Below are 19,796 nucleotides of genomic sequence, written 5' to 3'. Positions count from 1 at the left end.
TGAAAGCAATGGCCTGCTGCTGCTGGTGCTGCTGCTGCTCCCGAGCACCTGGTCTGCTAAGGCAGTTGCAATCTCAGATCAAGGAGGATCAAGATTGGTAGCCATAGATCGACTTCTCCTCCATCAATCTGTCCAAGCCCTTTTTAAAGCTATCCAGGTTAGTGGCCATCACCACCTCCTGTGGCAGCATATTCCAAACACCAATCACACGTTGTGTGAAGAAGTGTTTTATTAGTCCTAATTCTTCCCCCCAGCATTTTCAATTAATGCCCCCCTGGTTCTAGTATTGTGAGAAAGAGAGAAAAATTTCTCTCTGTCAACATTTTCTACCGCATGCATAATTTTATAGACTTCAATCATATCCCCCCTCAAACGTCTCCTCCAAACTAAAGAGCCCCAAACACTGCAGCCTCTCCTCATAAGGAAGGTGCTCTAATCCTTCAATCATCCTTGTTGCCCTTCTCTGCACTTTTGCTATCTCTTCGATATTCTTTTTGAGATGTGGCGACCAGAACTGAACACAGGACTCCAAGTGCGGTCAGCATCTAATGGCTTTATATAAGCAAGTAGGGGTCCCCAACCTACGTCTGGGGCCAAATGTGGCCCCCTGAAGGTATTTATCCTGCCCGCCAGGCATGGCGTATGGCGGTTCCATTCATGTGCAGTGGGGGCTCGAGAGAGAGGAGGAACTGGTCTCAAACGGCTGTTGGCTGCAGTTACGGGATGGCACCCCCCAAATCTCCATGAATTTTCTGACCCAGAGTTGGAAACTCCACATGTGGTAACGCCTGCTCCGCCTCCTTCCCTCTCCTTGCCACTCCATGTGTTGCTCTCAGGCTTTCTGTTCCTCGGCTCACTCCTTATTGGCATCAGCCAGGCTGGCTTAATCGCTCGCTGGCTGCTAGGGAGGAAAGAACCCAGGAAGATACCTGATCCTGGGTTAGATGGAATGCTTCATTGGGAAAGTTCTGCTTTTTTTTTTTTACAGGGGAAGGTATTCCACAGCCTCCCCAACAATATTTGGAGCCCACCCTGTACTTGACATACTTTGGTCACTGTTCTAAAAATAGACCATGACAGAAAGGCTGAAAGGTGAAATCAAACATTTTGCAATCATTTGTGCATAGGAATTTGTTCATAGTTTTTTTTAGTCCGGCCCTCCAACAGTCTGAGGGACAGTGAACTGGCCCCGTTTAAAAAGTTTGGGGACCCCTGATATAAGGGCATGACAATCCTTGCAGTTTTATTATCAACTCCTTTCCTAATGATCCCCAGCATAGAGTTTGCCTTTTTCACAGCTGCCATGCATTGAGTTGACATTCCCATGGAACTATCAACTAAGACGCCCAAATCCCTTTCCTGGTCTGTGACTGATAGCATTGACCCTTGTAGCGTGTATGTGAAGTTTGGATTTTTTGCCCCTATGTGCATCTCTACCCAAAATTTTGTCACATTGAACTGCATTTGCCATTTCTTAGCCCACTCACCTAATTTATCAAGGTCCGCTTGGAGCTCTTCGCAATCCTTTGTGGTTCTCACCACCCTACATAATTTGGTATCATCTGCAAACTTGGCCACCATGCTACCCACCCCTATTTCCAGGTCATTTATGAATAGGTTAAAGAGCACTGGTCCCAATACGGATCCTTGGGGGACACCACTCTCTACATCTCTCCATTGTGAGAACTTCCCATTTATACCCACCCTTTGTTTCCTGTTCCTCAATCAGTTTTTAATCCATAGGAGGACTTCCCCTCTTATTCCTTAATTGCTGAGTTTTCTCAACAGTCTCTGGTGAGGAACTTTGTCAAAAGCCTTTTGGAAATTCAAGTAGACAATGTTCACTGGTTCCCCCTTATCCACATGCCTGTTTACACCCTCAAAGAACTCTAGTAAGTTTGTAAGACAGAACTCTAGTAAGTTTGTTGCCATTGCCTTTGTCTGCCCAGCATACCCAGTATTCCTTGGTCTCTCATCCAAATACTAACCAGAGCCAAGCCTACTTAGCTTCTTAGATTTGGAAATCAGGCTAGCCTGGGCATCCAAATCTACAAGAATTCTTTCCTGGGGAGAAATAATAGGGCTGGAAGAGACCCCAAGGACCATGAAGTCCAACCCCCTGCCATGCAGGAACACACAATCAAAGCACTCCCAACAAATGTTCATCCAGCCTCTGTTTAAAAATCTCAGAAAGAGACTCCACTACTCTCCAAGGCAGTGAATTCCACTGTTGAACAGTCCTGACAGTCAGAAAGTTCTTCCTAATGTTTAGGTGGAATCTCTTTTCCTGCACCTTGAATCCATTACTCCTGGTCCTAGTCTCTGAGGCTCCTGTCCTTCGTGCAAAATATAACGAGCACATGATGTCATTTGTATAAATCAATAGGTCTATGAAACTCAAAAGAAATTTACTGAAATTAAAAGTGTTATGCATACTAAAATATACTGTGATTTCTCCTGGGAGACAGAATGAAGGTGTACATCCTGCTGTTCTATCAAGGTTCTTTTGCTAGGGAGAGGAAAAGGAGATAATCAAGAGTGTATTTGACAAATACACCAGAAGGAAAGAAAACTAGTCTTTATATAATGTGAATCCTCTTCCAAGTACAATACAGTCCATCTCTTCTCCATAAAGTGGCCTGTATTTCTATTCTCTTTGTAATATAATCCTGCAAATTAGTCTAATTTTAAACCCGCTGCCTCCTAATGTAGATTTACTTCAGTGTAAAACAATGGAGGGGAAACAACCCATTTTATCAAGGGTTATTTTAGTCCAGGGGTAGGGAACCTGCGGCTCAAGAGCCGCATGCGGCTCTTCTGCCCTTGCACTACGGCTCCACGAGCTGAGCCGCCGGCTTCATCCTTGCCCGCCCTGCAGGCAGCAGGGCGGGCGCACCAATTGCCCACGGCCGGCTGGGCAGCATTGTGGGCTTCCCCTCTTGCCCGCCTTGTTCGAGCGGGGCGAGCGGTTTCCTGGCGGCCGGCTAGGCCGAGCCGCTGGCCCCATTCTTGCCTGCCCTGCAGGCAGCAGGGCGGGGGCATCCATGTGCTTCTCAGAATGAGTGGAGTAAAAGGTTAAAAAGCCCAATATATACAGTGTTATCTTTATTTTAAATGTCAAAAATTATTTGCGGCTCCAAGTGTTTTCTTTTCCCGTGGAAAACGGGTCCAAATGGCTCTTTGAGTGCTAAAGGTTCCCTACCCCTGTTTTAGTCTAACCCCTCAGACTGGTCTAAAGATGTAGGATGCAGTGAGTGTAATGCACTTGGGACTGGAAATAAGGGTATAAGGTGTGTCAGCACTGATAGTGGGGTTGGACTAAAGTATTTAACCCTAAAGGAAGAGGACCTTGAATAAAACAGAGTCCCATTCAAAAATGTCACATACGCAAAAGATTGAGGACATAAATGTGACTTGTATTCTGAATGTAAATTTCTCTTTTTTCCCCCTCATGGATTGCTTATTCATTTGGGGGGAGGGGACAACTGACATTTGGATTTTAAATTCTGTGGTAGGCTTTGCACAGTTAAGCCTCACAGTTAACAAAGTTGCATCGCTTACACATTAGAGCGCACAAACATCAGAAGTTGCAAAGTTATACACTTGTTAGCTTGATTGTTTGGGAGAAGAGCAATCAAGATGTAGTCTTAAGTGTATAATCAGCACTGTACATCTGTAATCAAGCAGTACAGCATTTATTTGTTTTATTCCGTACAATCCTCCCTTTAAGTTAATAAACTTTTATATAAACAAGTAAAAAGAGAGGGAGAGCGCTTCCCGTACTCTGTCCATCCCTTTTGGGAAATTGTTTTTCCCCCTGTATTTCCCTCTTTTGCAGCTGCACAAAGGAACTTTAAATTAAACAAACAGCCTGAGGCAACAAACATTTTTTCTCAGCGCTACGTTGGCCTTTCCGCCCCCCCTCAGCGCAAAGGCCAAAGCGGCCTACAAGCAGCTTCGGAGCCTGCGCTCGAGTGATCGCTGTGGGGAAAGAGGCACCGCGACGCCGGTTGCGGGGAGGGAGCCCGGGCGAGGAAGGGATGCGGGAACCATGAAGCGCCGCAGCCGGGGACGTGCCGCGGCCTCGCTGCGGACCAAGAGGATGGCAAGCCCCGAAGCCGGGTGGGTACGCGAGGGCCAGGCCTTTGCCCGGCCTACCTCAGCGCCGCCTCCTGAGGCGTGAGAGGAAAGGAGGCTGGCCTCGCCGTGGACTCGGGCCGAGGCCTGAGGCTTTGGGATTGAGGAGGAAAGCGGTGGCGGGGGCTTTGCGTATTTACTCGGGAGTAAATCCCCGCTTCATTCCATTGACCCCAGTGTACGCGGGCCTACAATCGCAGCCCGCTTTTTTGTTTCCCAAGGGATAGCCATATGAAAGTGCTGGACGATGATAACCGTATGAGTCCGGAATGAAATTGCGTCGGACTTATGGGCCCCCGCTTGATTCTGTCACTTCCTCTGTCAGGAGAAGTTGTTCCCTGAAGAAAGGGGCTCTAGTAGTGTATGAAAGAGCAGGTTTATGGTGGAGCAGTTTCCTCCCCAGACCTCTCAACATGACATGCTTCTGTTATGAGGATCCCCTCAGCCTCTGAAGAAGTTGGCTCCCCCCAAAAAACATCCCTTTCCAAGGGTTCATTTGCTGCAGTTGAAAAATGAGCTCTGATCCAGGAAAATTCAGGAGTTTGTATTAAAATTCTACATTCTTATTTGTTCTTCAGTTGACTAGCAGTGCAGTGGTGTGGTACATTTCAGTATGCCCTCTAGGCCTCTTCCGCACACGCAGAATAATGCACTTTCAATCCACTTTCAATGCACTTTGCAGGCTCTCTCAGTCTTCCCACCTGACAGGGTTGTTGTGGGGATAAAATGGAGAGGATGAATCCACAAATACATTTCTTCCTCATGGGGTTCTTTTGGCATTCAGACTTTGGGGTGGGGAGGGCGACAATGATGACAGAGTATTGTATCAAAATTATTGCATTTTAAAAGTGTACCTTAACGACATTTAAATTAAATGGAGACATTTATTTAAAAAATGTAGTTTGCTACTGTTCCTTTCTTGAGTAAGACAAAGCAGAATGCCTCTTCCGAGATACACGGGCAGGTGGCATTTTTTAAAAATCCCCTTGGGAAGTATTTCTTAATATGTAAATTTAAATAGATTTAATGGAGCAATCCTGTAGTTCAGGATTCCTTTGACTGAATGACAGCCCTAATTCAAATATGTAAGGGTTGTATACATAAATCCTTTTCTGGAATAGGAACATTATTGGGAGTACCCGAGAGAGAGATTTCAGTTAAGATGTATACTAGTTCAGAGACAGTAGTAAGGCAATGGGATTAATGTTGTAGTAAGGCAAAATTAGTTAATGATTTAGTGTTACATTTCACTTCTGGCGTTTTTGATGTTAGGTGCAGAGAGTCCCATTAAGTTATGCCTTCAAAAGTAGAAACAGATTATACAAGATAATTTTCATTTTTAGAAAAAAATGGCACTTATTCTGTGTTAATTTCCTTCTTCTCTTCTTTTTCCAGGACAGTCAATTTTTGCCCCCAATGTGGAAAGAAAGTAGAGGCAACATTTACCTTCTGCCCTTCTTGTGGGAACAGGTTGCCTGAGCAAGAGGAACCTATGCAAATCACTCCCATTCCTTCACAGCACGGTAAAAATATTCAGTGAAATTAAGAACTCCAAACAGAAAAACTGTACCCATCTGAAAGTCAAGCAGGATGTTTTCTGATAACAAACTGTAAGTGGTGGTGGAAAATGCTATTATTTTGCAAGCAACTTACAGCAAACCATAGGATTTTCAAGGCAAGTGATGAACAGAGGTGGTTTGCCATGGCCTGCCTCTGGCCCCTTCCGCACATGCAGAATAATGTACTTTCAAAGCATTTTGAAGCTGGATTTAACTGTGTGGAATAGCAAAATCTACTTTTAAACAATTGTGAAAGTGAATTGAATGTGTGTTATTCTGCATGTGTGGAAGGGGCCTCTGTGTAGCAACCCTGGGCTTATTTGGTGGTCTCCCATCCAAGTACTAACCAGGGATGACCCTGCTAAGTTTCCAAAATCTTGCTTTCAGCAGTGAGAGTCTCTGGGTTGGGCACTGCAAAGCTGTGTGGGACCCAGCCGCCAGGGTAAGTTGCTCCTCCACCAACTTATTTGCCCCTTGCGCCAGTAACTTTGCTTACTACAGCACATATGCTAAGGCAGCATTTTGTTGCAAATTGACCTGGTCAGTGTTTTCATAATTTTGCCTGTAGTATACTTTTAAATTTCAAAACAGTGTCAGATGCTAAAATCATGTATGCTGAATAAATTATAAATTATGCATTTTATGTCATTAAATAAGTAAAATAAGTGTTGGTTTGATAAGAAAATGATTGCATATATCTCTTAATTTTTTTCCTCCCGTGGATTCAAAATATCCAGAAATTCTTCATCTCTAGCTGGCAACCATAACATTTCTTAGGGAGGCAGTGGAAGTGATAAGGCAGACTGCGTTAGTATGTTGACTTGGTGTTAATACTGCCTGTCTTGCAAAACAAAGGTCCTAGACTTAAAGGTGCCAAATAGGTTCAATGTCCAGCAGGGGTGGCTGTCTCCTAGAGATCTGGGCAGAGTCCATGTCCTCTGTTACCTTCACAGTTGTTATTCTGGTGTGGTAATGAAAACATACTAATCAGGACTCTGAATCGCTGGACTGTCTGGAGTTCAGTAACTCTCTCAGTGAAGAGTGAGTTCTGGAGAATCGATAGCGCCTTCCTCAGTTAAGTTACGCCTTTCCTAAGACAATTGAAGCCAGTGTGCATAAAAGAGTTTAATTCTGCTCAAGGTCACTCTAGGAGGGTTGGTACCATTCATAGATCTGGGATAGAAGTTTGGACCCTTTAAGCACCTTTCTCATTCTGACCATGTCTGCTTCGTTTTGCTTAGAACTGAATCAGAAAAGTCCAGGTGAGCTTACTGTAGTGGTGAGGTCTCCTGTGAAGAAAAAAGTGGAAATATGTTTACCAGAGAAAGGGAAGGCTTCCACTTCAGTTAAACAAGACTCCTCTCAAACTGCAGTGACTACAAGGTCCCCAAGGGAAGCAACAAAAGGTGAGAGAGTTTGTGGGTAATTCAAAGGCCCAGCTCTGCAGAGTAACTCTGCCACAACATATTTTCTCTGCAGCAGGATAGCATAGTTATCATTTGGGGATTTGTTTCCAAAGAATTTTTTGGCAAGCTGTGGTGGATTTTGTTAAAATATAGTGAGCTGGGTGGGAATTTGAAGTGTATTGAAACACATGTCACTCTGACGTTTTATAAAGGCCTGAAGAGTTCATTCGGGGCTTGGCAGCTTCTGAGGGATGATGTTAGCATGATTTATAGTTTCTTCTGGTTGATCTGCTTGGAACCCTCGTGGGCCCAGTGGGATGCATGCCTAAGAGAGTGATGTCCGCATTTGTTTGTTTTCGCTAAAGCAAAACCCGGTTCCCACTCTCCCAAGAAGAGCAAGATTGCTTCTGTGACCCCACTCCCAGAGGGCGAGATCCTGACAGACCTGAACGACAAGCAGTGGAAGCTTGTAAAACTTCTGAGCCAATCTGACATTGGGTTGATGTACGAAGGTACAGAATATGCTTGTATTGCTTTTTTGTTGGAGTGGGTTGCACCATGCCTGACCCCGCCGCGCCCCGGCATAGGTGTCAAACTCAGGCCCTCCAGGTGTTCATGGACTACGATTCCCATCAGCCCATGCCAGCAGGGCCAATTGGCCATGCTAGCAGGGGCTGCTGGGAATTGTAGTGCATGAACATCTGGAGAGCCTGAGTTTGACACCTACTAAGGTTGAAAATATGTCTCAGTTGCCACACCATTGCTGGAGACAGACTTAACCATGTCATAGTTTGTCCCATCATGCATCCCGTACTACCAATATTTATTCCTCCACAGTGCCAGTTGTTTCCCAAAGCCCTCTGTTATGGTGACAGCAGCCCTAAAAAGATTCTGTGAATAAGGGATTCTGGCAAAGAGAGGGTGCCTTTGAAACTGCTCCACGCTCAGGACAAATTGATAAAAAGTTTCCCTCGTTTCAACTTTTTTTAGGGATGTTGTTTGCACAGCAGGGAAGGAAAGGGAACCTTCTGCCTGTCTTTTCATACTGGATGTATTAATGATGACTTATCATGTTGTCATGCTTGAAAAAGAATTCACAGACTTTTATTGTTAATTTCTAAATTGCTGAGAATTAGGCTGGCCCCGTTTGGTGACATAGAGGTACAGAGGTTCTGTAGAGCAGACTTCTTAGGTCCATTGGGAAAGGTTTATTTTCTTGGAGACAGAGTCATGTGCTGTTAGTACCTGTGTCTGTGATTTCCTGTTATCTGTGGCTTTCCTCTGTACATGTTTTGCTGAAACTCAGAATCACCTTGGGTTTGGGCTCTGATGTTGACTCATTGTGTCTGGAGTGCATTATGACAACTAGGCTCTCGGGACCGAGTCCTGTTCATGTGATCAAAAAACACAAACAGAAGTCTGGTCATTCTGAAATGAGCTGGGAGGAGGCATGACATTGCAGTCCTTCCAGTGGGGGATTGGGATTTCTAAAAGCCATGAGTCACTACATGTTCCTGTCAGGCCAGCACACAATGCCATGAAACCTCTCCCATGTTACTGATTCATAACCTTCATTCATTTCATCCCCTCACAGCGGAGTCGGCATCTGGAACCCGCTGTCGGAACCAGAGGTTCTCCCTCAAACTTGTGAGTTCAGTTCTGGAAAGCAAGTGTCATGCAGAACGTTCTGTGTGCGGGTCCTTGTTCTCCGAGTTATAGGCTGTACCTCTAAAGTGTTCGTGTGAACTTTAAATTCTGTAAAATCCCAGATTGCCTGTCAGAATTGCATGATGTTAGAGTGATTCTAGGGACATAGTCAGTTTCCATTATACTTCTAGCAAAAGTTGTGTATGGGTTTGTTTGTTTGCCTGCTTGCTTGCTTGCTTCTTTTGCCTGTCTTGTGGCAAAGGAAGAAAGCAAGCAAACAGATAAACCCAACACTCTCGTTCAAGTGAGATCACACAGACCAACAAGTAGGGCAGGCAAAGGAAGGCCCCAGAAAGACGACGTTCCAGCACAAATTCTAAACAGCCCGTTTTGCGTCTGCCAATATTTGTAGTTATCTTTCTGTGTATAAGATGCTATATATCTGTGTGAAACAGACTTTTCTCTGTGTTACACCTCTGAAGATGCCAGCCACAGGTGCAGGCGAAACGTTAGGAACAAGATCCATCAGACCACGGCCACACAGCCCGGAAAACCCACCAGAACTATGCTGTAGATCATTTGTTTTGTGGGAGTAAAGGGAAAGGACGGAGACAGGTGGGGTCAGAGTGATAACCGAGGCACAGTTCCAAGAGCTAAGTACTTAAGACCGAGTACAAACTGTGTGGGGGTATCGTGTCTTCCTGTCTGATCATTTGGGGACCTTCCCCAGTGCCTGCTCTGGTTCCAGAATATCGTATTTTTCTAATTCATTCACAATTCTGTGGGCTAGAAGCTTGGTCCTTTTCTTAATTAAGTACAAAAGCAGCGAGGTGGCAGCCCTGCATGAATCAGCAAGTTCCTTTTGAGCACTAGAGAAGTTATATAAGGAACAATAATTTCCTTAATGGTTATCTGGAAGAAAGTGATGGCGGGTGGGGGGGGAATATTAATGCTGGCTTCTGCCTCCCTCCGTCTCAGGATACCAAAGACGGGCGGCTCTTCAACGAGCAGAACTTTCTGCAGCGAGCAGCAAAGAGAGCCACAGGTAAGACTGAGCTTAAACGATTTAGGGATGGCAGGGCTGTGAATCATTTTTGGCCAATTTACAAGGTGGTGGGAGAACTGTAGACGCTCAGCCTTTCCACAGCGTATGCCGTTGCTTTTCTCCCTGGCAGTAGGCTGTAATGGGACTCATTATTGCATTGCATTGAGCACCGTCCAGCAATTATAAACGTTTTCCTACACATGTTAGTCATTTGCTCCTATCTCTGAGGGAGGTCTGTTGTATAAACACAGAGCCCCAAAGGCAAGACTGCTGGTCGGTGGTATGGCATGCATGTTTACCAGAAACAACCCCTTTGGATGTGATTCTCTATTCAGAAGTACAGTAGTACGAAAACTTTATTAGGCATAAATACCAAAAAAAAATAATGACAGCACAGAAAGGCAAACACATCAAGACAAAATAGGTTAGATAGATTCTCTATACTTGGCTGGGGGCTAAGGTAAACAGTGCAGTATCGGCAGGTAAAAGCTAAGTTGTAGCACTGCCAGATCGGGGGGAGGGGGCAGTGGGACTGGACTTACTGCCTCTTTATTCTCTGTTAAATAACTGTAGCAGCCCTCCAGCCAATGTGGTGTAGTGGTTAAGAGCAGGTGGATTCTAATCTGGAGAACCGGGTTTGGTTCCCCACTCCTGCACCTGAGTGGCAGAGGCTTATCTGGTGAACCAGATGTGTTTCCACACTCCTACATTCCTGCTGGATGACCTTGGGCTAGTCACAGTCCTCTCCGAACTCTCTCAGCCCCACCTACCTCACAAGGTGTCTGTTGTTGGAGAGGAAGGGAAAGGAGTTTGTCAGCCATTTTGAGTCTCCTTACAGGAGAAAAAGGTGGGATGTAAATCCAAACTCTTCTTCTTCTTCTCCTTCCTTTACCTTATACTACCAACAAGCTAGCAGCTAGATCCTTAAAAGTTTGTTAATGCTGCTTTAGGCTGATCTTCCATTGAGTAGGAGGTTGGACTGGATGACCTGTATGACCCCTTTCAACTCTTATTTTCTGTGTTGAATCTGATATGTGAAAGGTAAGGGATGGGTCTCTTGAGTCATTTAGGTTCGCCTATCCAGAGAGGCAGTTGAGAATGAGATCTACTTTGGTAACGTCTGTTGGTCACCTTTTATGTCCCCTTGCAGTGGAGAAGTGGAAGAAACAGCATTCAGTACCATTGCTGGGAATACCCAGTTGCATTGGCTTTGGCCTCCACGGTAGCAATTACAGGTGAGGTAATTTTGGCTAAGGAATTCCCAATGTGTTACCTCTCCCATTACTGCCCTCTTTGCTCCTAGTCATTCCCTCTTCCACCCATCTTACATTTCTTTCTCTGTCCCCTGAGGCCTGTTCTGTGCTTTTTCTTTAGCCATTACTTGCCAGTCTCAATCTAAGCAGTTTTGCAGGGCTGTTGTTGTGCAGATAGAAAAGAGGAGAGGGAGAGCCATGTTGTACGCTGCTTTGAGGTCACCACTGGGGAGAAAGGCAGGATATGAATAAATAAAGAGTTAACTGATGCAGAGATTGGGACGGGGAAGCTTGAAGTCATGTGGAGTTTGGTGAGAAGTGGGATGTGTTGGGAACTGGCAAAAGACGTGGCTCGTCTGCAACAATCGCTCTCTCCAAACTGTAGATTCCTGGTCTTTTCTGATTTGGGTCGCTCCCTCCAGTCAGTCCTGGATGATGGTGCCTGCAATTTGACGGAGAAAGCTGCCTTCCAGATTGGGATCAGGCTGGTATGAGATGTCAGAAAGGTGGGGTGGGGGGTGTCTCCAAATGGTCTGTTGCTGAATTTTGCACAGCCAAAATAAATGGGAAATGTTGCCATTACAGGCCAGTTTCTGGAGCAGGGAACTATGAGTGATTGCCCTGCTGTTGAAACTGCAAGAGTGAACTAGAGACAAGGTTCTTCCTCCTTGCCATGACCTAGCTAAAGGGCATGACACAGTTGCATGGACTTATCAACCTAGGGACTCAGTCTCCCTTGCAAAGTGTGCTTGGGACAATGCACTTGCGCTGAGTAAGACCCTTGGTCCATCAAAGGTGGTCTTGTCTAAAACAGCCCTCTAAGGTCTCAGGCAGAGGTCTGTTTTCATTACCTCTTACCTGCTCCTTAAAATGGAAATGCTGGGGATTGAACCTGGGACCTTCTGGGTGCCAAGCAGGTGCTTGGCCACTGAGTCACAACCTCTTCCCCTGGACTTTAGATTGAAGGGTAGGTGCCCCTTGCCCCTTTCCAGTTTCCTTGACATTCCTCCCCATGTTGCCAGCTTTCAGTCATGCAAGCACTTGGGCCTCTTCCACACATGCAGAATAATGCACTTTCCACACATGCAGAATAATGCACTTTCAGTCCACTTTCAATCCACTTTGAAGCTGGATTTTACTGTGTGGAATAGCAAAATCCACTTTCAAACAATTGCGAAAGTGGATTGAGTGTGCATTATTCTGCATGTGCAGAAGGGGCAATAGTCTGGAAGTCTGAAGTAGTCAACGGCAGGGTGAAGGATGTCAGGAGAAAACTGTCTGGCAGAGAGATAAATAGACACTCTTTCCCAACTTCCTTCATCACAAACTGCCTTGCTTTCCCAGGAATCCTTCACCAGTAGCATTTGAATTAATGTTACCTACTGTAATGGTTAGTTTTCCCTGAGAGGAAACAGAATTGCGGTCCTGTGCACTACTAAGGTTCTTTGCTTTTCAAGGGCTTGGGATGTCATTCCTCATCCTTGTCACAGCCACTGTTTTGCACTGAGTTCTTGAATCAGGGGGAGGATGTTGATTTGAGACATACTGTCCTGTGTAAACAGTTGCATTGGCATGGTATCATGAGGTCCTGTTGGAATGTTGTGTCTCAGATGGTGGAGTCTGCTGGGCAGCATCTCTGCCCTACCCATGTTGAAGAACGATGGCTTTGGGTTAGGGTTTTGTTGCTAGGCTAGAAAAAGGCAGGCAATGCAGCAACGGCACCATTTTTCCTTCTGCCTTTAGCTGGATGTGCTGGAGTTCCTTCATGAAAACGAGTATTCCCATGGGGACATCACTGCAGAGAACATATATGTGAATCCACTGGATCTCTCCGAGGTAAGGAGCAGTCAGGAATAGGTCCTTTCTGGGGAGCATTCCTATAGAGTTGGAGATCCCCAAAACTTCTCAGAATCAAGGGAAAAGTTAAGCTTCCCCCAAATTTCAGTGTTAAGGGCTTAACCCCAGCTATTGGTGCAGTACTTGACTTTCCAAATAGTTTCTGGGGTAAGGGGTCATCCTCTTCTTTTGCTAGCAAACACTGACTATGCTGGGTTTGAGGATGGTGCCTGTCTGAGTCAGATACCTAAACAAGGAAGGGGGAAAGTGCTGCAAATTCTTGCCGTGTTGTGTGGAAGGGGGGTGGTCACCATACTTCCTGGTTCAACCTGCTCTGACCATACCGGTAGCTCCTTCCAGACTATCAGAGAGATATAGACCAGACCAGTAACTAAAGATAATGGGGAAATGAAAGGTCATTTCACCCGACTGCTCTGTATTTTGTTCCTGTTGAGCCTGTGCCACCCTTTCCTTTTCTTCCTTCCGCAGCTCACCCTGGCTGGCTATTGCTTTGCTTTCCGATACTGCCCAGGGGGAAAGCATGTGCCTCAGCGGGAGGGCAGCAGGACCCCTCACGAGGGCACGCTGGAATTCATCAGCCTAGATAGTCACAAAGGAGCCGGTGAGATTTCAGAGCTTGGAAACAGACTGGCATGTATGTGTGGTATGAGACATTGACCTGACCCTGGTCTGGAGCTGTTTACCTTGTTCCTTGAATAATGTTATCTCTCTGAGCATCAGACTCTCCTCCAGGCAGTGTTTCATCTCTGATACCATAGCATGTCCCCATTCTCCATTGGATTACCACCCACTGATCTAAATAGAAACCAGTCTAACGGTTACTCCAGTGCACTTGAATTTTCTCCATCAAAGAGAAGTTACCTTTTCCTCTTCAATTTTGTCCGCCCTCCGCACTTTATTAGAGTCTCAAGCTTTTATTGATAAGATACCCAACACAGCCCTTTGTAGAGTTGGCGGGCTTAGTCTGGAGTAACTCCTCATAGTGAGTATGCTGTTAATTAATGAAAGCTTTTGATTAATCAGTGTAGACTATTTTTAACCAGTAGGGTTGTGAAGGGCATATTTTTTGGATTTCTTTTTTAAGGTATTCTTTTTTAATACCTCAGAGGCGCCTTTGTAAATTTCTTGGTAATATATGACATTCATCAGTTGACCAACTCACAGCCTTACTCATTTAAAAAAACCCATGGAAATAAGGGTACACAGAAAGAGATATTCTCAGCTTTCGAAAGCTCAAGGTTGTGAACTTCTCTGGAAAATGCTACAAAATCTATGAACTGTCTGAGTGCTCTACAGTAGGTCATAAATAGAATTGTGAGAGAGACAGAGTGGTGGAGTGGTTAAGAGCAGGTGGATTCTCATCTGGAGAACCGGGTTTCATTCCCCACTCCTCCCCCTGAGTGGCAGAGGCTTATCTGGTGAACCAGATGTATTTCCGCACTCCTCCATTCCTGCTGGGTGACCTTGGGCTAGTCACAGTTCTCTCTGAACTCTCTCAGCCCCGCCTACCTCATGAGGTGTCTGTTGTGGGGAGAAGAAGGGAAAGGAGCTTGGAAGCCACCTTGAGTCTCCTTACAGGAGAGAAAGGTGGGGGAATTAATCCAAACTATCGTCATCATCATCATCATCATCATCATCATCATCATCATCATTATTATTATTATTATTATTAGCCAGTGGCTATGCTGCCTGAGAGTTGGTGTGACTCACGGAGGGGTGTGGGTTCTCTTGCCTCTCCTCTGTGGGCACATCTTTGGAGCTCTGTTCTCAACCATTTGACACATGGGTGTGTGTGTCCTCTCCCTGCCCCTGTCAGCACCGTCTCGTCGGAGTGATCTGGAATCGGTGGGCTATTGCCTTGTAAAGTGGCTATGCGGCTTCCTTCCATGGTCTGAGGAACTGACAAATCCCTGTGCTGTCATGGAGAAGAAAGCGAGGCGAGTGTTGTACATGGGAAAGGCTCTCCATTTGTGTTTTTGTTTCTAAAGCAAGGGTTAATTCTGTTATAAGTCTTCCAAGTGTAGATTCATTGTGTGTGTGTGTGGGGGGGGGGGGAGAGGTAGATATGAGCCACACCCAGAATCTTGAAAGTCTGACCTCTCTGTGTGTCTGAAATTGAATTAGGGATTTTAAATAACAGGTGAGGAGGAAAGTCAGAGACTCAAACAGTTAAGCAAAATTGGAAGTTCAAGTACATACTTACTTAAAAGATACTTCTTAAACAGCCAGAAGGCCACAAGCCGCATTGCACTAGTATAATCCCAAAAACTAACCTCTTTTACAATGGATTACTGCCAGCAAAAAAGTGGCTACTAATTATGTAATTCTGTTATCTGTGTCAGATAGTGGCCACTGAATTAAACTTGGCGAGAAACTGTACAATGTATAGGATAAAAGTTGCCCTAAATATTTTTGCCTCAAATCATCTCAACCAGAACGGAACTTGGTAACTATAAAGTTACCAAGGTAACTTTAAGTGAAAGTTTAATTATAGTAGTCCCAGGTTATACGGTAGTAGATCATACTGTGAGCAGCAAATCAAGGCCACTAGGAGTCCTGTAGAGTCAGATGCAAAAGATGTCCAGGATTTTCAAGCTAGGATTTCCTACAGAGTTATAATAGCCATTAGCGTTGACTGTTGTCATGTAGCCACCTGGATTTGACTTCTTCCTGGCTTCATGCTTCCCTTTTCTTTTTGGTCCAGAAGTAGGTGCATGGCACATATGGCTCCTTGTCAATTAAGATCCACGGTCTGGCAAAAAGAATTCTGCCAGTCATGAGGGAGGGATATTACCGGAGGAGAGTGTCAATCAACTGCTTGCCGTGCATTACTTTGACTGTCCCTGGGGCACACACCACACTTGTTTGGTAGATGGCGAGGGCCTCAGTAGATTGAGTGGGTCTCGTGTCTTTCTGTCATGTGTCCTTCAGTCTTTTGGAGAGCGGGGTGGGGAAAGTAAACAGGAAGGGACAGAATTCTCAATGCAGCCTAATTTTTCTCCCATCTCTGATCTTGGCCTTGTAGGTATAAAGCTGATATGCTCAAGAATCCAAAACTGTCCTGTGGCTGGAGAGCCATTCCAGGTACACATACCGGTTGTTTTGTTGGTTTGCTACATTTGTATCTCAGCTTTTATTGATGAGTCTTCTCTCTGCATACACAGGAGATTTATCCTTACAAGTAAGTTGGGCTGAGAAACAGCAGCTTGTTTAAAGCTGCCCAGTGAATTCTGTATCAGAGGAATTCATATTGCTGTACCCAGATTTAAGAGTTCCCTCACTGTAACATATCTGCTATCTTGTAAAAGATGGACTCAAGTCTGGGGATAGGTAGGAGCTTTCAGATGCCTTCATTCATTTATTTTTATTTGTTTATTTTGCTGAATGTATATCCTGGCTTCTCCTCTCCACTCTTTTATCCTTAACAACAGTGTGTGTAACTGACCAAAGATCGTCCATCCAGCTTCCATGGTGGAATGGGGATTAGAGCCTGCTTCTCCCAAACTCTAGTCAGTACTAAAACCACTGTACCACACTGGTGGCCATGTATAAAATCATGATCAAATCAGGGAGAAATCCAGTAAATTGCTCTCCTTATCCATTTTCTAGAGTGCTTTCTCTTGAGCTATGTGTACAAACTGTTCCTTCGCTTCTACCTGCTAGTGTACATTGGCCCTCAGTTACATTCTAATTCTTGATTGTATATCTTCCTGACCTGCACCAGATAAGCAGCCCTACAGGGTTCTTGTAGGGCCAGAGCATCTGCTGCTTTCCCCATGGAACAAAGGCTTCTCTGGGTTGAAAGGGAACATTAAATCAGGCCTGATAGACCTCAGGAAGTTTTGCCCTTGGAGAAACCAGCTGCTTTCTTGACCCGACAGAAGTGCTGGAAGATGGCATGCAGGAAATTGGCAGCGGGAAGCTGCACTGGATCCAAAATTTCTGCTTCTCCTGCTGCATATCTTCCTTAACTCTTTCCAACATCAGTGACTCAGCAATACTTATTTCTTTGTTTTTATTATTTTAAAAAGAAACTGATATCCTGTCCTCTGACCTTCAGTTGGCTTGCATGCATGGCTTAATACTACTCAACAAGCAGAAACTGTTTGCTTCACAAATAGGGCCCCATACCGTAACAAAATAAAACAACCTGCATCTAAAATGGAGTGAACTCTATACCAGCCTGTTATAATCAGGGCAGTAATTCCATGTGCAGGGTACCACAGTGGAGAAGGCTTTGTCCCAGAGCCAGAATAAGACCTCAGCAGAAGATCTTAATTACTGAGCAGGAATCCATGCCCTACGAGGAGAGACTTAGGGAGCTGGGGATGTTTAGTTTGGTGAAGAGAAGGTGAAGAGGTGACATGATAGCCATGTTTAGATATTTGAAGGGATGTCATGTTGGTGAGGGAGCAAGCTTGTTTTCTGCTGCTCCAGAGACCAGGACCAGGAGTCATGGGTTCCAGGTGAAGGAAAAGAGATTCCACCTAAACATCAGGAAAAACTTCCTGACTGTAAGGGCTGTTCAACAGTGGAATGCACTACCTGGAAGTGTGGTGGAGTCTCCTTCTTTGGAGGTTTTTAAACAGAGGCTGGATGGCCCATCTGTCAGGAGTGCTTTGATTGTGTGTTCCTGCACTTCAGGGGGTTGGACGTGATGGCCCTTGAAGTCCCTTCCAACTCTGTGATTCTACATAACATAGTGGTTTCTGTGGCATTGTATGGGCACATCAGTCTTTGCAGCTCTGCTTGGGTTAGATAGTGTGGGTTTGTGCAGCTTTCCTTTCTAGGTACCAGAGTTTTTTCATAAATCCATGGCAGTTGCCACCTGTCCACCATGAAGCTTTCTGAGTCTGAAATGCTTTAAGCTTCCATTTGGGTTGGCAGCATGCACCACTGGGAAGACTTGAAGAAGCCAACTGTTCTGACTTACCTCCTCGGTGCCTTTTGTCAGATGCTGTGCAGCGCTACCTGCAGCGAGTTGTATCCTTGGACTACGAAGAGAGCCCAGACTACGAAGAGCTCCGGTTGTTTCTGAGGAAGCCGCTTGAACTGATGAAGGCCTCTGCATATGACTCAGTGGACCTCAAAGTGGCACCCTAGGTATGTGCCAAGACCCTTTTGCGTCCACTTTTCCTATCCAAAATGGGATTTTTGGCCTGCCATTCAGCTCTAAATTGGGGAGAGCACTTTAAAGTGGTGGTGTGGGAGGCTAGAGAGGGATGACCCGTGACAGGGATCAGTAGAACCACCTTTCTTTGCAAGCAGAAGGTTCCACGTTCAATCCCCCGTTTTCTCAATTTAGAAGAACTGGGCTGTAGGTGGTGTGAAAGACCACCTGAGTTGGCCTGAAGATCTACTTCCATGCCACTGGACTTGATGGCCAGCACCCAGATGGCCCCCACTATCTGGTTGCTCCGGGTGTTTGAGTTTTCCCTCGTGCATTGGGCTGGGGGAAAGTTATTTCTGGGGGACAGCAGATGTGCTGCCCGGTGTCATATCCGTCCCCTATGCCACGCCTCTGCTTCCTTTTGCCAGCACACCAGTAAAACGGCTGTGGCCAAATTTTACCAACACAGTGTGTCTCCTTCTGCACCCTCGGACTGCTTCCTCCCCTCCTCGGTTGGCCAGTAGATTTCTGTCCTTTTCTATTGGAAACTGACCTCCCAAAACATTGTCTGCCATTCTGCAGGCCCTTTTGGGATCTCTGATATTGGGCTATTGGCTCATGCCACTCGACTGCTTGCTAACTGAGAAAAAAAATAACTTTCAGTGATTTATATGGAGCCTTTTGCACTGTCTGTAGTGGGCTGTTTTCTATTATAATGCTAAGTTGAGAGTTTAATCAGTGGCAAGTACTGGTGATCTGTGGCCCACTCAAGTGCTCAACTAAATCTCATCCTCACACACAGATGTAAATCACCATTTTACATCCCAAAATCCTCCTCTTTGCTTTGAGCTCCCAGCAGTGTCAAAGTTGAATTACAAAGAGTAAGGATGACGGAGGGTAACCAACCAATGAGTTGTCACATTCTGCTTTGTGGCTTTGCAGGTCTGAGGAGCTCAGAGAAGATGTGACGTGCAGGGTCAAAGTCCCCTGGGAAGTCTTCACACTGGAGCAGCTAGGAATGCAGTTTCCCGCTGTGCTTTCCTACTTGGCTTTTAGATTGTGCAGGGAACTGGAGGGAGCAGTGGAATTTCCTGGTACTTATTTCTTAGGACCTTACTGCGAATATGTTTCTGTGTTTTTAAATGTGAACTTTCTCTCCCTCCAGCCGCACACTTTTAATGAGTTTTAGTTCACGTGAAGGCCAGATCCCCATTTGGCAGACACGCTACCTGAACGGCAATCGCCTGACAACCCCCAAGTATTGCCGTGGGTACAAAGGAGGCTCCCTAATTGGGGGGGAGAACTAACCTCCCCTCTTCAAGCTGTTGATTGTACTGTTTGATAATTTCGTAATAAACTTTTCTCGTGAACTCCTGGAATGGTTCATAGCGACGGACACAAGCAATGTGGGGTACTTCTGTAGGGTTTGCTTAGGTGCAAGAAGCCTTTTTCTCTTCCTCCTGTCTTTCATTTTTGCTCCTCAAGGGGGAGGAATGTGTTCGATGAAGATTCCTCTGCTTTCTGTTGTGGAAGTGGTGGTGGGTTTTGCCCTGTGATGGAAAAAAGCATGTGTGTGAAGTGCTGTCAAGTTGCTTTCAACCTATGACGACCCTATGAATTAATCTCTTCCAAAACATCCCATTGTAAACAACCTTGCTCATGACTTGCAGACTGAGTCCCATGGCTTCTTTTATAAGAGTCCATCCATTTCATGTTGGTTCTTCCCTGTTTCCTGTGGCCTTCAACTTTTCCTAGCATTATTGTCTTTTCTGGTGACTCTTG

General features: G+C 45.4%; 1 protein-coding gene across 1 annotated transcript; it reads left to right on the top strand.

Annotated features, from left to right (window-relative positions):
• The first annotated feature begins 3,926 nt into the window (after positions 1-3,926).
• Positions 3,927-19,384, top strand: VRK3 (VRK serine/threonine kinase 3). The gene is made up of 14 exons (XM_048495050.1): positions 3,927-4,122; positions 5,533-5,660; positions 6,938-7,102; positions 7,468-7,614; positions 8,697-8,749; positions 9,728-9,794; positions 10,945-11,029; positions 11,433-11,535; positions 12,791-12,883; positions 13,373-13,505; positions 14,721-14,841; positions 15,930-15,988; positions 17,859-18,007; positions 18,957-19,384. The coding sequence occupies exons 1-13, from the start codon at positions 4,052-4,054 to the stop codon at positions 18,005-18,007; spliced, it is 1,374 nt and encodes a 457-aa protein (XP_048351007.1). The 5' UTR covers positions 3,927-4,051; the 3' UTR covers positions 18,957-19,384.
• Positions 19,385-19,796: the final 412 nt, after the last annotated feature.

Source organism: Sphaerodactylus townsendi, linkage group LG04, assembly GCF_021028975.2.
Source record: "Sphaerodactylus townsendi isolate TG3544 linkage group LG04, MPM_Stown_v2.3, whole genome shotgun sequence".
In the NCBI taxonomy this organism is placed as follows: domain Eukaryota; kingdom Metazoa; phylum Chordata; class Lepidosauria; order Squamata; family Sphaerodactylidae; genus Sphaerodactylus; species Sphaerodactylus townsendi.
This window is presented reverse-complemented; position numbering and strand designations above follow the sequence as displayed.